This window comes from Schistocerca americana, chromosome 1, assembly GCF_021461395.2.
Source record: "Schistocerca americana isolate TAMUIC-IGC-003095 chromosome 1, iqSchAmer2.1, whole genome shotgun sequence".
Classification (NCBI taxonomy): domain Eukaryota; kingdom Metazoa; phylum Arthropoda; class Insecta; order Orthoptera; family Acrididae; genus Schistocerca; species Schistocerca americana.
In genome coordinates, this window is record NC_060119.1 from 892,334,768 (window position 1) to 892,350,045 (window position 15,278).

Sequence of the window (15,278 nt, forward strand, 5' to 3'; positions counted from 1 at the left end):
GCAACTTCGTTCGGCTGTGGAGAAAAATGGATATTATGTTAATAGCGGGCGAGTTTTTCGCTTCCGCAAATTTTTTTTTATAAGTTAATATCGCCACGTAATGGTGTCGTTGGCTGCATCGGCCGCTGCGATTGTTGAACTGTAAATTACTTGAATGCAGGTTAATTCAAGGAAGGCTGATATGAAATCGGGATCACCTCTTACAAATTAAAAGTGCACAATAATATTAAATCACTATATTATCTGCTTAATTAGCACAAATATGCTTACATTTGCCAGCACTCGCAAGATGTCCGTCTACACGCAACCAAGACAAGAGAAGAAGTGAAGACGACTAAAAAATTGGCAAAAGAGCGTATCTTGCAGTCTCTTTAGATCATTTTGTTATATTTCTTTGCCCTCGAAACTTACACAGAGAAATTATTATAATACGGAGAAAAATTTATGTTCGCCTGAGCGGCTAGTGTCCACTTATTATTCAAATTTTAAATGTCTCTTCTTTATAAATACTGTTTTTTAAGTATTTTCGTAATATACCACTGGGGACGCTATAAGTACTTTGCATGAACTGGTCCTTCAAGAGCATATTATTGTACAATGTCGAAGGCATGCCTCCGATGCCAATTCTAACCCAGGAGTATTGTATTTTGCCTAATTTCGTGTGTGTGAATCGTTGACCACAGCCGTCCCCAGAAAGAGGAGCCAGTGGGTTGGCTGGGAGAAGAGAACAGCACTGGGCTCCCGCCGCTGGTGGCGGCGCTCTTCGCGAAGGATTTCGGGGCCTTCTGCAGTCTGCTGCAGAGTCGCGATGTACGGCCCAACGAGCAGTATGAAGCTGTTGGGGGCTGCACGTGCCTGGAGCTGGCCTGCCGGCACCCCGACGTACCAGTGTGCTTTGTGCGGCAGCTGCTCGACAGCGGCGCCAGGCCCAACGTCGACAGCCCTGTGCCACAGCCAGTACACTTTGCTGCCAGGTGAGTGCCTCAGGGTTCATTACCGGTGCCGTACAAAACTTACACAAACTCTCTATTCTACTCATCCACTTAATTCAAGTACTGTACAACCATATCCAATAGTACGTTTATTCGAGCAGTGATCTCTGATGGTTTGCAAACTCACCTGCGTGGGTCAAGGCTGGTGTCATCCAAAACTACACTCCTGGCCATTAAAATTGCTACACCAAGAAGAAATGCAGATGATAAACGGGTATTCATTGGACAAATATATTATACTACAACTGACATATTACATTTTCACGAAATTTGGGTGCATAGATCCTGAGAAATCAGTACCCAGAACAACCACCTCTGGCCGTAATAACGGCCTTCATACGCCTGGGCATTGATTCAAACAGAGCTTGGATGGCATGTACAGGTAGAGCTGCCCATGCAGCTTCAACACGATGCCACAGTTCATCAGGAGTAGTGACTGGCATATTGTGACGAGCCAGTTGCTCGGCCACCATTCACCAGACGTTTTCATTTGGTGAGGGATCTGGAGAATGTGCTGGCCAGGGCAGCAGTCGAACATTTTCTGTATCCAGAAAGGCCTGTACAGGGCCTGTAACATGCGGCTATGCATTATCCTGCTGAAATGTAGGGTTTCGCAGGGATCGAATGAAGAGTAGAGCCACGGGTCGTAACACATCTGAAATGTAACGTCCACTGTTCAAAGTGCCGTCAATGCGGCAAGAGATGACCGAGACGTGTAACCAATGGCACCCCATACCATCACGGCGGGTGATAAGCCAGTATGGCGATGACGAAACACCCTTCCAATGTGCGTTCACTGCGATGTCGCCAAACACGGATGCGACCATCATGATACTGTAAACAGAACCTGGATTCACCCGAAAAAATGACGGTTTGCTATTCGTGCACCCAGGTTCGTCGTTGAGTACACCATTGCAGGCGCTCCTGTCTGTGATGCAGCTCAAGGGTAACTGCAGCCATTGTCTCCGAGCCGATAGTCTATGCTGCTGCAAACGTCGTCGAACTGTTCGTGCAGATGGTTGTTGTCTTGCAAACGTCCCCATCTGTTGACTCACGAATCGAGACGTAGCTGCACGATCCGTTACAGCCATGCAGATAAGATGCCTGTCATCTCGACTGCTAGTGATACGAGGCCGTTGGGATGCAGCACGGCATTCCGTATTACCCTCCTGAACGCAGCGATTCTATATTCTGCTAACAGTCATTGGACCTCGACCAACGCGAGCAGCCATGTCGCGATACGATAAACCGTAATCGCGATAGGCTACAATCCGACCTTTATCAAAGTCGGAAACGTGGTGGTATGCATTTCTCCTCCTTACACGAGGCATCACAACAACGTTTCACCAGGCAACGTCGGTCAACTGCTGTTTGTGTATGAGAAATCGGGTGGAAACTTTGCTCATGTCAGCACGTCGTAGGTGTCGCCACCGGTGCCAACTTTGTGTGAATGCTCTGAAAAGCTAATCATTCGCATATCACAGCATCTTCTTCCTGTCGGTTAAATTTCGCGTCTGTAACACGTCATCTTCGTGGTTTAGCAATTTTAATGGCCAGTAGTGTATACAAAGCTGGGGTTCCGTTCCACATCATTACGAAATATCGTATTCATGATCCATGGAACTAGTATTAATCTAATCTAATCTAATCTAATCAAAATATCCACGGGTGTGCTGCCGGTCTATAGTGTCCAACGGGCACAATATTTCGGCGATCATACATGTCGCCATCATCATCTAATCTAATCTTTTGACTGCATGTTCATACAAGCTATACTCACCATTAACTAAATGGTAGGTAGGAATTAGAGAAAGCTTTTGTCAGTGTTGACTGGAACGCTCTGTTTGAAATTCTGATGGTAGTAGGGGTAAAAAGCAGGGAACGAAAAGCTATCTACAACTCGTTCAGTATCAGACGGCAGTTATAAGAGATGAGAACATGAAAGGGAAACAGTGGTTGAGAACGGAGTGAGAAGGATTTTAGCCAATCCACAGCGTTCGTACATTGAGCAAGTAATAAAGGAAACCAAAGAAAAATGTGGCATAGGAATTATAGTTCAGGGAGAAGAAATAAAGACTTTGAGGTTTGTCAGTGACATTGTAATTCTATCAGATTCAGGAAAAGACTTGAAAGAGCATTTTAACGGAACTGACAGTGTCTTGAGAGGAGGATATTATATGAATATCAACAAAAGCGAAACAGGGATAATGGAACGTAGCTGAATTAAAAAGAGGAAATTGGATTAGGAAAATAAAAGTAGTAGATGAGTTTGTTATTGGGCAGAAAAATAACAGATGATGGCCAAAGTAGACAGGATATAAAATGTGAGCAAGTAAAGCTTTTCTGATGAAAATAAATTTTTAACGTCGAATATAGATTCAAAATTTGGGAAATATTTGATTGTAGCCATGTATGGAAGTGAAACATGGATGCTAAAAAAAATTAGATAAGAAATGTGGTGCAACAGAATAATGGTGAAGATTAGGTGGGTGGATCATTTAACTAATGAGTAGGTGCTGAATATAATGACAGAGAAAAGAAATTTGTGCCCAACATGACTAGAAAATGGGATCAGTTAATAGTACACATTCTAGATATCAAGGGATCATCAATTTAGTATCGGAGAGAAGCGTGGGGGGAGGGGAGGGTAAAAATTGTGAAGGGAGAGCAAGAGGTGACTACAGTAAGTAGATTCTGAAGGATGTAGGTTGCAGTAGTTATTTGGAGATGAAAATGCTTGCACAGGATAGAGAAGCATGGAGAGTGGCATCAAACCAATCTTCTCAGTGAGGACCACAACAACAAAAACAGTAGTTGGTAGGCTACCTATGTACTTAGGCACTAGCTTATTAGATTTAAAACATTTATTTAAACTGAGGTAGTGACTCGTCTGATGTAGCTTGAGGTGGATACTTTGGTACTTAAGAGGAAGAAACCCCTGGAAAATGCTTGATTGCTGTTAGGGATTCTTTATGCGTTGACAGTTACACAAGTAAATCAGGTTATGTATTTTCTTTTGTGGCTGTCGTAGTAGTCTTATTTAGACCATAGAAGCTTTGCTTTATTCAAAGCATCTTCAGTGCCATTGTAACAAAATGGTTTTCCTTGCAAATATGTTTGCCACATAAGATATATGTATATTTTGGATACAGTTATTTTGATCTCAGTTTATGTAGAGAACATGTACTCCACAATCCCAGTCAAAGAAGCAATTAAGATAACAGAATGGGGCCTTGAAACTTACAGTTTATACTAGAACACATCTCAGAGACAAGCACACTCCTACACTTTATTACTGACCAAAACATCCACTTTAAATTTAATAAATATTCTTTTACTTACAAGAGGACGATTGTCAATGGGATCCCATTTTCACAAAACTTAGGAAGTATCTCCATTAACAAAATAGAAGAAAGAATGCTTCAGAAAATAGTACCAGCAAAAAACAATCTACTATACTGGTGAATGTACACATTTGGTAGATACACCAGAAATGATGATAGAACAACTACACACGCAGATAAACACACTACACAAAACTGTAAAGTTCGCTTTAGAGAAACACAACCAAAGCAAATGAACTTCCTTTAACACACTTATAATTTATGCAGAAAAGCCACCACAATAGGCACAATACTACATCAGTGATCAAACTACCCACAGTTTCTAAAAGAGGTAGCAGTCAGACACATGATCCTCAGATCAAATGCAGTGACATTAGACAAACACAGCTACAATGACGGGCTAGACACAATAACGCAGATAGCAAAAAACAATGAATACCATGAATCTTTAGTTACGAAATTAAATAATAATATCCAGAAAGACACAAAAAAAGCTAAACAAGTAAAGCAAAACACAACGCAAATCCACGGACCCACAAACTCAACACCAACACACAAAACAACAAAGCCACTACTACACAAGGACACAACACTGAAACTGAACAGTCAGGCTGGTACACACCCACATAAAGAAACAAACTTCACATAGAATTGGTAACATTAGAAGCAAGGGTTAAAATAAAGAAGCAAGGGTTAAAATAGCTAACCAAAGTAATAAATCAATGCAGAACAGGATGACACTCACGTATGTTTAAAAATCTGGCATTTACAGACTTCAGTGCAACTGCTGTAATGTTCTGTGCTTATGACAGACCAGCAGAACTTTAAAAATAAGTTATAAAGAACATCAAAAGCATGAAAATGAGGCACCAGCAATTCAACATTTGCAGAACATCCTCTGACTAGGAAACCACCACCTAATCACAATAGAAACAGAGGTCGAAATAAACATATTTAGTAACAAAAACATCTCCTGACACTACAAGAAAACTTCCAAAGTCAACAGGCAATCGCAGAAAAGAAACATATAAGAAATGACCGAAGAAACATTAGCAACCAGCGTTATTTAAAGTAATAAAACACGTAGCAGATGACTAGCAATAAAAACAGTATCACATAACCAGCCAAAATATCCAATCATGATCACCCACCACAATACCATAGTAAAGTAGCATTATCCGTGCACACAGAAGTTGGGACATGTTTTGTCTCCAAATACATACACACACACACACACACACACACACGCGCGCGCGCGCGCGCGCGCGTACAACTAAGGACATCCCACTCCCCCCAATTATAACAAAAACACCCCCAGCCTAATTCACTCACTCACGCAAGTTAAAACCTATCACCACGACCACTATCCTTTTTTTTAATCCTGTGTATGCACGTTAATGAACGACGGACGCTGCGTTGCAGCGTGCAATAAGTTGGAAATTTGAGTTGGTCAGGGACCATGTGCAGACGGCCGAAACGGTTAAGGCAACCCCTCATGAGAAACAGTAAACCTGGGGCCGAGTCCCAGTCCAGCAAAAATTTTCAACTTTGTCCGTTGCATCACCATAATAACTTACCACAACGCCCTGTGCTATTGGAAGTTACGAATTCCCAACCATTTCTTCCCTTCGTTTCCCATTCTCTATTTTAATTAAGAGTGCCTAGGTTGTCTTGCTTAGTACTACTGTCTTGCACTATTTCCACCGTTAACTATGTTATGAGCAGCACCTTCGAAAGTGGATTTAACCATGAGTAATGTTTGATTTTCTTATATATACTTGCACGTGCAAAGAATGACCAGTATATAGATTCGATCTATCCAGCAATATTGTTAAAGAATGTTACATGGACCAACTTGTCAATTATCCTTCGTTCGTCTAGTTTTCGAAATACTGACAGTATTCACACAACGGCAGTACCTTGACTGAGAACGTTGGGTTGATGTATAATAGATTAATGTAATAATTTTTGTGAGAGTAAGTCTTCAAAGAATCTTATAGATAGCGCAAATTTGCGATACAGTTTACAGTTGTATTTCAGTTCATAAATATGTAGAGTTGCACCGGAATGAGCTGCTCTAAGCCGTGAAACTGGTTGTGTGGTCAATAAATACCAAGTTTTACCAGCTGCCAGCCGTGTCTTCGTTCATCATGGCCTTAAGCAGCTGCAGGTGCCCTGCTTATATAGGTTGGTGGATAAGTTCGTAGCGTTTTTGTTTTGCATGTTGGTGTTCCATATTGTCATTTGGAGATAGTAGGTGGAGCTGTCAGCGCTGGAAAATGGAGTAGCAAATGGGGGAATTGGAACATTTCCGACATATTATTCTGTTTGAGTTCCGTAGAGAGATGACAGCAGTGGAGGTAGCAGAAACATATGCGCCATGTGCAGAGATAATGACACTGGAAAGAGCATGGCAAGAACGTGTTCTCGTTTTAAGGAGGATTGTTTTGACCTTAGTGACACTCTACATACAGAAAGATCTTCTTGGTTTGATGAAGATCGTTTGAACGCATTAACCCACAATGATCCACGTCATCGTTCTCGGGAACTGGCATATGTGATGAACTGTGAGCACTCCACAATCGTGATACGTTTGCACGCAATGGGGAAGGTCCAAAAATCACAAAAATCATCAGGTGGGCATATCTGCATCTCTGTTTTCTCGTCATAAATTGGCCCATGAACAACACCAAACATTCCTGTCCTGTATCGTTACTGGTAACGAAAACTGGCCTCTTTAAGCTGACGTAAGGGAAAGAAAGAAATGGTTGAGACTAAACGAAGCTGCAGCTACCCATTCAAAGACCTGCACGCATCGACAAAAGATAATGTTATGCATCTGGTGGAACAGCGACGGTGTGGTGCACTATGAATTGCTTGCCCGAGGTGTAACCATCACTGCTGACATTTATTGCCAACAACTGAGATGTCTTACAGACGTAGCCCAAGAACAACAACCAGGAGGGCTGCGTGAAGTGATGGTACCCCACGATAACGCTCGCCCGCTTTACGCTAGACTGACAAAAGCAACTCACAAAAACACTATGCAGGTGCTGGGTTGGGAAGTCATTCCGCACCCACATACTCACTTGATCTTGCACCTTTTCTGGTCTCTAAGGAACAGTTTTCAAGGAACTACCTCTGCTGAGGCAAATGCGCTCCGAACGCGTCTCGATGAGTTCTTCGCCTCAATATCATTTCTACAGCCGCTGAATCGAAAAGTTACCCCAGCGTTGGAAGACTGTTGTTGATAGTGATGGAGAATACACTACTGGCCATTAAAATTGCTACACCACGAAGATGACGTGCAGCAGTCGCGAAATTTAACCAACAGGAGGAAGATGCTGTCATATGCAAATGATTAGCTTTTCAGAGCATTCACGCAAGGTTGGTGCCGGTGGCGACGCCTACAACGTGCTGACATGAGGAAAGTTTCCAACCGATTTCTCATACATGAACAGCAGTTGACCGGCGTTGCCTGGTGAAACGTTGTTGTGATGCCTCGTGTAAGGAGAAGAAATGCGTACCATTACGTTTCCGGCTTTGATAAAGGTCGGATTGTAGCCTATCGCGATTGCGGTTTATCGATTTCCGACATTGCTGCTCACGTTGGTCGAGATCCAATGACCGTTAGCAGAATATGGAATCGGTGGGTTCAGGAGGGTAATACGGAACGCCGTGCTGGATCCCAACGGCCTCGTATCACTAGCAGTCGAGACGACAGGCATCTTATCCGCATGGCTGTAACGGATCGTGCAACCACGTCTCGATCCCTGAGTCAACAGATAGGGATGTTTGCAAGACAACAACCATCTGCACGAACAGATCTACGACGTTTGCATCAGCATGGACTATCAGCTCGGAGACTATGATTGCGGTTACCCTTGACGCTGCATCACAGGCAGGAGCGCCTGCGTTGGTGTACTCAACGACGAACCTGGGTGCACGAATGGCAAAACGTCATTTTTTCGGATGAATCCAGGTTCTGTTTACAGCATCATGATGGTCGCATCCGTGTTTGGCGACATCGCGGTGAACACACATTGGTAGCGTGTATTCGTCATCGCCATACTGGCGCATCACCGGGCGTGAAGGTATGGGGTGCCATTGGTTACACGTCTCGGTCACCTCTTGTCCGCATTGACGGCACTTTGAACAGTGGACGCTACATTCAGATGTGTTACGACCCGTGGCTCTACCCTTCATGCGATCCCTGCGAAACCCTACATTTCAGCAGGATAATGCACGACCGCGTGTTGCAGGTCCTGTACGGGCCTTTCTGTATACAGAAAATGTTCGACTGCTGCCCTAGCCAGCACATTCTCCAGATCTCTCATCAACTGAAAACGTCTGGTCAATGGTTGCCGAGCAACTGGCTCGTCACAATACGCCAGTCACTACTCCTGATGAACTGTGGTATCGTATTGAAGATGCATGGGTAGCTGTACCTGTACACGCCAACCAAGCTCTGCTTGACTCAATGCCCAGGCTAATCAAGGCCGTTATTACGGCCAGAGGTGGTTGTCCTGGGTACTGATTTCTCATGATCTATGCACCAAAAGTGCGTGAAAATGTAATCACATGTCAGTTCTAGTATAATATATTTGTCCAATGAATACCAGTTTATCATCTGCATTTCTTCTTGGTGTACCAATTTTAGTCGCCAGTAGTGTATATGGTTGATAACTGAAGTCTTTGTTATGTGCATGTGTCGTGTTTATTAAACTTATGGAAAACCACTACGAGCTGGTGCAGCAACACAGGAAAACACTTTCTGACAGTAAGCAGAAGTGGACAGTTGACTTCGCCGGCCGGTGTGACCGAGCGGTACTAGGCGCTTCAGACTGGAAACGCGCGATCGCTACGGTCGCAGGTTCGAATCCTGCCTCGGGCATGGATGTGTGTGATATCCTTAGGTTGGTTAGGTTTAAGTAGTTCTAAGTTCTAGGGGACTGATGACCTCAGATGTTAAGTCCCATAGTGCGCAGAGCACTTTTTTGGACAGTTGAAGCGACGCTCGTCGTGTCACGCAGGTGGGCCAATCCGGGCGCACTGGCGGCGCTGCTGTCGCATCCGGAGACGCGCGTCAACGCGACGGACGCCGGGGGGCGGACGGCGCTGCACGGCGCGGTGCTGAAGCTGGTGGGACAGGCACCTGGAGAGGTGGCGGACGCACTGGAGCGCTGCGTGCAGCTGCTCGCGCGCTGCCCGCGGCTCGACGTCAACTGCGGCGACGCGCTCGGCTTCTCCGCGCTGCACCTCGCGGCGCAGAAGCGCAGCCGCCGCGCCGTCGCCGTCCTCGTCAACAAGTGCAGGTTTGCTTTCCATTCACGCTCTGTAACTCCAGGAATCGTAGCAAATAATGAAATTTCACTTAGCCGGCGGATACAGTGTAGTAGGATATAACACATGATTATACGAGGGGTGAAACTTTCCTGGCAGATTAAAACTGTGTGCCGGACCGAGACTCGAACTCGGGACCTTTGCCTTTCGCGGGCAAGTGCTCTACCAACTCAGCTACCCAAGCACGACTCACGCCCCGTCCCCACAGCTTTACTTCTGCCAGTATCTCGTCTCCTACCTTCCAAACTTTACAGAAACTCTCCTGCGAACCTTGCAGAACTAGCACTCCTCACTCCTGAAAGAAAGGATATTGCGGAGACATGGCTTAGCCACAGCCTGGGGGATGTTTCCAGAATGAGATTTTCACTCTGCAGCGGAGTGTGCACTGTTATGAAACTTTCCTAGCAGATTAAAACTGTGTGCCGGACCGAGACTCGAACTCGGGACTTTTGCCTTTTGCGGGCAAGTGCTAGTTCTGCTAGGTTCACAGAAGAGCTTCTGTGAAGTTTGGAAAGTAGGAGACGAGGTACTGGTGGAAGTAAAGCTGCGAGGACGGGGTGTGAGTCGTGCTTGGGTAGCTCAGTTAGTAGAGCACTTGCCCGCGAAAGGCAAAGGTCCCGAGTTCGAGTCTCGGTCCGGTAGACAAATTTAATCTTCCAGGAAATTTTCACAACAGTCCACACCCCGCTGCAGAGTGAAAATCTCATTCTATACAAGGGGTGTTCAATAAGTAATGCAACACATTTCTTCATTGAAAAAATGTGGAATTTGTCTTGGAACATCGCGGAATACTCCTGCTCCAGTCGCTGTAGTGTCATGAAGTTCCGACAGGTGGCGACACTATAAGTAGCCTTCAAAATGGCGCCTGTATCAGAGGTGCTTTTCGAGTAGAAAGCTATCATTGAGTTTCTTTTAGCGGAAAACCAAAGTGTTGTGGCGTAACAAGACAGCTACGCCACACTGAAGTAGCCGAAAGGCACGCGTAATCTTACGTAGGCTAGAGTGAGGTCTGAAACAGGATACGTAATGAATGGCAACAAGAAAAATACGTAGCTGCTATTATACTTAACTTTTAATTCTTCGTGTGAATACAGCATTCCTGGATGATACAAGTGAGACTCTATCTTAAAATGGTTAATGGCGCCTTGCTAGGTCGTAGCCATTGACTTAGCTGAAGGCTATTCTAACTGTCTCTCGGCATATGAGAGAAAGGCTTCGTCAGTGTAGTCGCTAGCAAAGTCGTCGTACAACTGGGGCGAGTGCTAATCCGTATCTCGAGACCTGCCTTGTGGTGGCGCTCGGTCTGCGATCACACAGTGGCGACACGCGGGTCCGACATGTACTAAATGGACCGCGGCCGATTTAAGCTACCACCTAGCAAGTGTGGTGTCTGGCGGTGACACCACATTCCTCCCCCGCAAATCGGCGAACGGTCGTGTTATAAGGCTTCCGCACGCCGTGGGGTGGACCCCATGTTGACGTATGCGATGAGGTGGGGAGCCTAACAAGCGAGGCTGTGCCACCCGCACCCGGCCATTCGGTCCGAGGGGATCTAGGAAACGCCTGAAAACCTAGTCCAGGGTGCACGTCAACATGCGGTGTATGCGCCCGTAGAGAGACAGGAGGGGCCGAAGGGTCGACCTCAATTGCGTCGGGGTATCCGACGCGCGAAGACGTCATGTGGTCCGGAGCGGGCAAGAGTTCCATGGCGGAGGACAGCTGATCACGGGAAGCGATCGGCGGCGCGTGACCCAGGGAGGCGCTTGGCGGCTGCAGCGAAGCGTCGAATGCGGGCGGCGCCGGCGGGAGAACAGGCGGCGGCGGCGGCGGCTGCGGCGGCGCGTCGCCATGGGGCAAAATGGAAGGCATCGTCGGTAACACCTGGGGATGAGGCGAGCCAGTAGATGGGTCCCCAGGGCGCTAACCGGACAGCACCGTCGCTGAAAGCAGACGAGGAGCGGCAGAACCCGTGCGACGACAGAGGCGCAGCTGATTGAGATGCCGACGCACCTCACCAGAGGCCCCCAAAACCAAATACATCGCGCGGCCGAGGCAGCGAAGAATGCGCCCTGCGAGCCAACGCCGTGAACCTCGATAGTTGCGATAAAATACAACGTCGCCTGGAGCAAAAGCAGGAGTCTGCCGCTGCACAGGAACCTGATGCGGCGGATGCAGCAAAGACATCAAGGTTCGATGAGGACGACCGTGGAGCAACTCAGCCGGCGAGCGACCATTTCGGGGCTGAGAGCGATACGATGACAAAAAGAGCAACAACGCGTCCTCCCGAGAATGCGACTCTTTCAACTTCAACATCTGTGACTTGAAAGTCCGGACCAATCGTTCAACGGCACCGTTTGACTGAGGCGAAAACGGCGCGGATGTCAGATGTTGAATACCATTGGCCTGGCAGAAAGACAAATTCTGCGGACATGAATTGTGGGCCATTGTCGGAAACAATAGTCTGCGGAAGACCTTCAGTGCAAAAGATAGCAGACAACGCTTGGATGGTGGCGGAGGACGTCGTGGAAGACATCCGGACAACAAAAGGAAAATTACTGAAGGCATCTACCAGAACCAACCATCGAGCATTCCAGAATGGACCAGCAAAATCGATGTGCAAGCGTTGCCAAGGGGAAGTGGCTTTTGGCCATGCAAAGACTTTCCGCGGTGGTGCGGATTGGTGTTCGGCACACGCCATGCAAGAAGAACACATATTCGTAATCGCAGCATCGATTCCGAACCAAGTACAGTGCCGACGAGTAAGTTGTTTCATTCGCACTATACCCCAATGTCCTTGGTGAAGAAGCCGTAAAACAGAGGACTGTAACGAACGTGGGACCACGACTCTGGACTGATCATTATCAGAACGCAACAACAAGACACCACGTCGAACAAAAAGTCTCTCCTTATGAGCAAAAAATCGGCGAACCAACGGATCCTCGATCCGTGACTTTGACAAGGGCCATTGCGTGGCAACAAAACACAGAACGGTAGCAAGGACAGGGACAGCAGCTGTGGCTGTAGCTACACGACGAAAATCAATCGGAAACGATTCGACCACTTCATCAGTTTCCGAGTCAATGAACATGCAAGCAAGTTCGAAAGAATCGAATGCTTTATCCTCAGCAACAGGCAAACGGGACAACGCATCGGCGTTTCCGTGCTTAGCAGTGGACCGATACAAGATATCGTAGCGGTACTGCGAGAGGAAAATAGACCAGCGAATGAATTTCTGCGCTGTACGTGGAGGTACAGGCTTGGTCGGATGAAAAAGCGAAGTCAAAGGTTTGTGGTCTGTGATAATGGTAAAGTGACGACCATACAAGAAATCATGGAACTTTGTAACACCAAAGACGAGAGCCAAAGCTTCTTTCTCTATCTGTGAGTAATTTCTTTGCGCAGACAAGAGCAATTTGGACGCAAAGGCAATAGGGTGATCATGCGACCCATCTTTGTGCGCAAGCACAGCACCGATCCCGAAATCCGATGCATCTACCATCAACAAAAGGGGTTTCTGGGGATCGAATGGCGTAAGGCAAGTATTAGAAAGCAACGCCGATTTCAACTGGCGAAAGGCGCGTTCGCATTCCGTCGTCCAGACGAACGGAACACCCTTACGGCGTAATCGATGAAGCGGAGCTGAAATGGAAGAGGCATTGCGCAGAAAGCGATGATAATAGTTAATTTTACCCAACACACTCTGTAGCTGCTTCACAGTCTGTGGCGAAGGCAAATCTTGTATGGCACGGAGGTGCTCTGGACTCGGATGTATGCCTTGGGCATTGATGACATGTCCCAGGTATGGTAAGTCACAAGCAAAAAACACACATTTGTCCTTCCGCAAGCAAAGACCATTTTGTCGCAATACCTGAAATAATGTTCGTAGGTGTGCTAAATGCTCGTCGGCTGTCTTTCCGGAGATCACAATATCGTCCAGATAGTTCGCAGCAGTAGGGACCGACGCACAAACAGTTTGTAAATATTGCTGAAACAATGCAGGAGCGGATGCACACCCGAATGGCAGTCTTTTGAATCGGTACAAACCAAGATGCGTGTTAACCACCAAGACGCGCTGGGATTCGGCGTCCACTGGGATCTGCTAGGTCCAACTTCGAAAAGTATTTACCCGGGCACAGTTTATCAAAAAGATCTTCCGGGTGGGGTAAGGGAAAAGTTACAATCACGAGTTGTGGATTCACTGTTGCCTTGAAGTCCACACAAAGTCTCCGTTTTCCGGAAGGTTTTGGCAAAATTACTAAGGGTGAGGCCCAGAGAGAAGTTTGCACACGTTCAATTACACCTTGTGATTCTAAATCGTGTAATGTTCTTGCGACCTCATCACGCAATGCGTGAGGAACATTGCGCGCTCTGAAAAATTTCGGTTGCGCGTTGACTTTCAGTTCCAAATGTGCTTCATAATTCTTAGCGCAACCTAAGCCCAGTGCAAAAATGTCTGCAAATTCTTCACATAGCCGAGAAACACTGTCTGAAGGCACAGTCTGATTAACTGATAGGACCTGATTTACAATAGACATGTTAAACAATTGAAATAAATCTAAACCAAACAAGTTCACTGCAGTAGAAGAACGAAGAACGTAAAATGACACAAGTTTTGTTTGTCCCTTGTATGTTGCAAGAAGGCTGCACTGTCCTAACACAGGGATCTGCTGTCCTGAATATGTAGTTAGCCTAACATTTGCGGAACGCAACGGAGGTTTGCCCAGTTGTTTGTACGTGTCGTGATTGAGCAATGAAACTGCAGCTCCGGTATCGAGCTGGAATGGTATGACCTTGCCATTTAAGTCCAAATCTACAAAAAGTTTATTGTCCTGCTGACGACAAGAGCGACTGTTTTGTGCAATTTGAACTGATACAGGTACAGCATCACTTGCTAATTGACGTGATTTCCGGCGACGTCGACGCACACTTTTCGTGGGACGAACACAGTCACAGTTAGAGACAGTGGCACTGGACGAAGTGGAATTAACTACATGAATGTCCATGGGCGAAGGTCCACGAGCCTGAGTGTCCTTGGTTCGATTCCGGCGCGAAGCAAAGGGCCTGGAATGATTAAGAGTGTCTGATCTGAGCTTTTTCTGGCAAACACTTTGAACATGTCCTTTCTTATTACAGAAAAAGCAAATAGCTTGGCGTGACGGGCAATTTTCATGCGAATGTCTAGTAGCACACCGCGGGCATGATTTCACTGCATTTGTATGCTGGCGCGGCACACCTGGTTTAGAGCGTGGCGGCAGCTGCGCGGACGTGCGCGAGGGCAGTTTACCGGGCCGCGCAGCGCGCCCGGTGGGCCGGTTAATGTTACACACAGCTGGCGAAGTTGCAAATGAGTCCTGAGCAAAGTCAAGCGTGTCTTGCCTATCCAAGATGTCTATCATTTGCTGAAGGGAGGGATTAACTAGTTTCAAAATCTGTTCCCGTATGCGAACATCAGAAACGTTCTGTGCTATTGCATCACGTACCATTGTATCTGAATAAGGGAGTCCACATTCACACTCAAAAGCACAATCCCGTGTAAGGCCTTGCAATGTTGCTACCCACTCCCTATTAGTTTGACCGGCCTTACGTTTTGTACGAAAGA

The 15,278-nt window shown here is 46.5% G+C and overlaps 1 protein-coding gene across 1 annotated transcript in view; it reads left to right on the forward strand.

Moving 5' to 3' along the window:
- Positions 1–15,278, forward strand: part of LOC124594948 (transient receptor potential cation channel subfamily A member 1-like) — a 187,501-nt gene that overhangs the window by 131,583 nt on the left and 40,640 nt on the right. The window contains exons 5-6 of the mRNA XM_047133459.1: positions 684–974; positions 9,370–9,651. Coding sequence (XP_046989415.1) covers positions 684–974; positions 9,370–9,651 — 573 coding nt within the window. The remainder of the gene's footprint in view (positions 1–683; positions 975–9,369; positions 9,652–15,278) is intronic.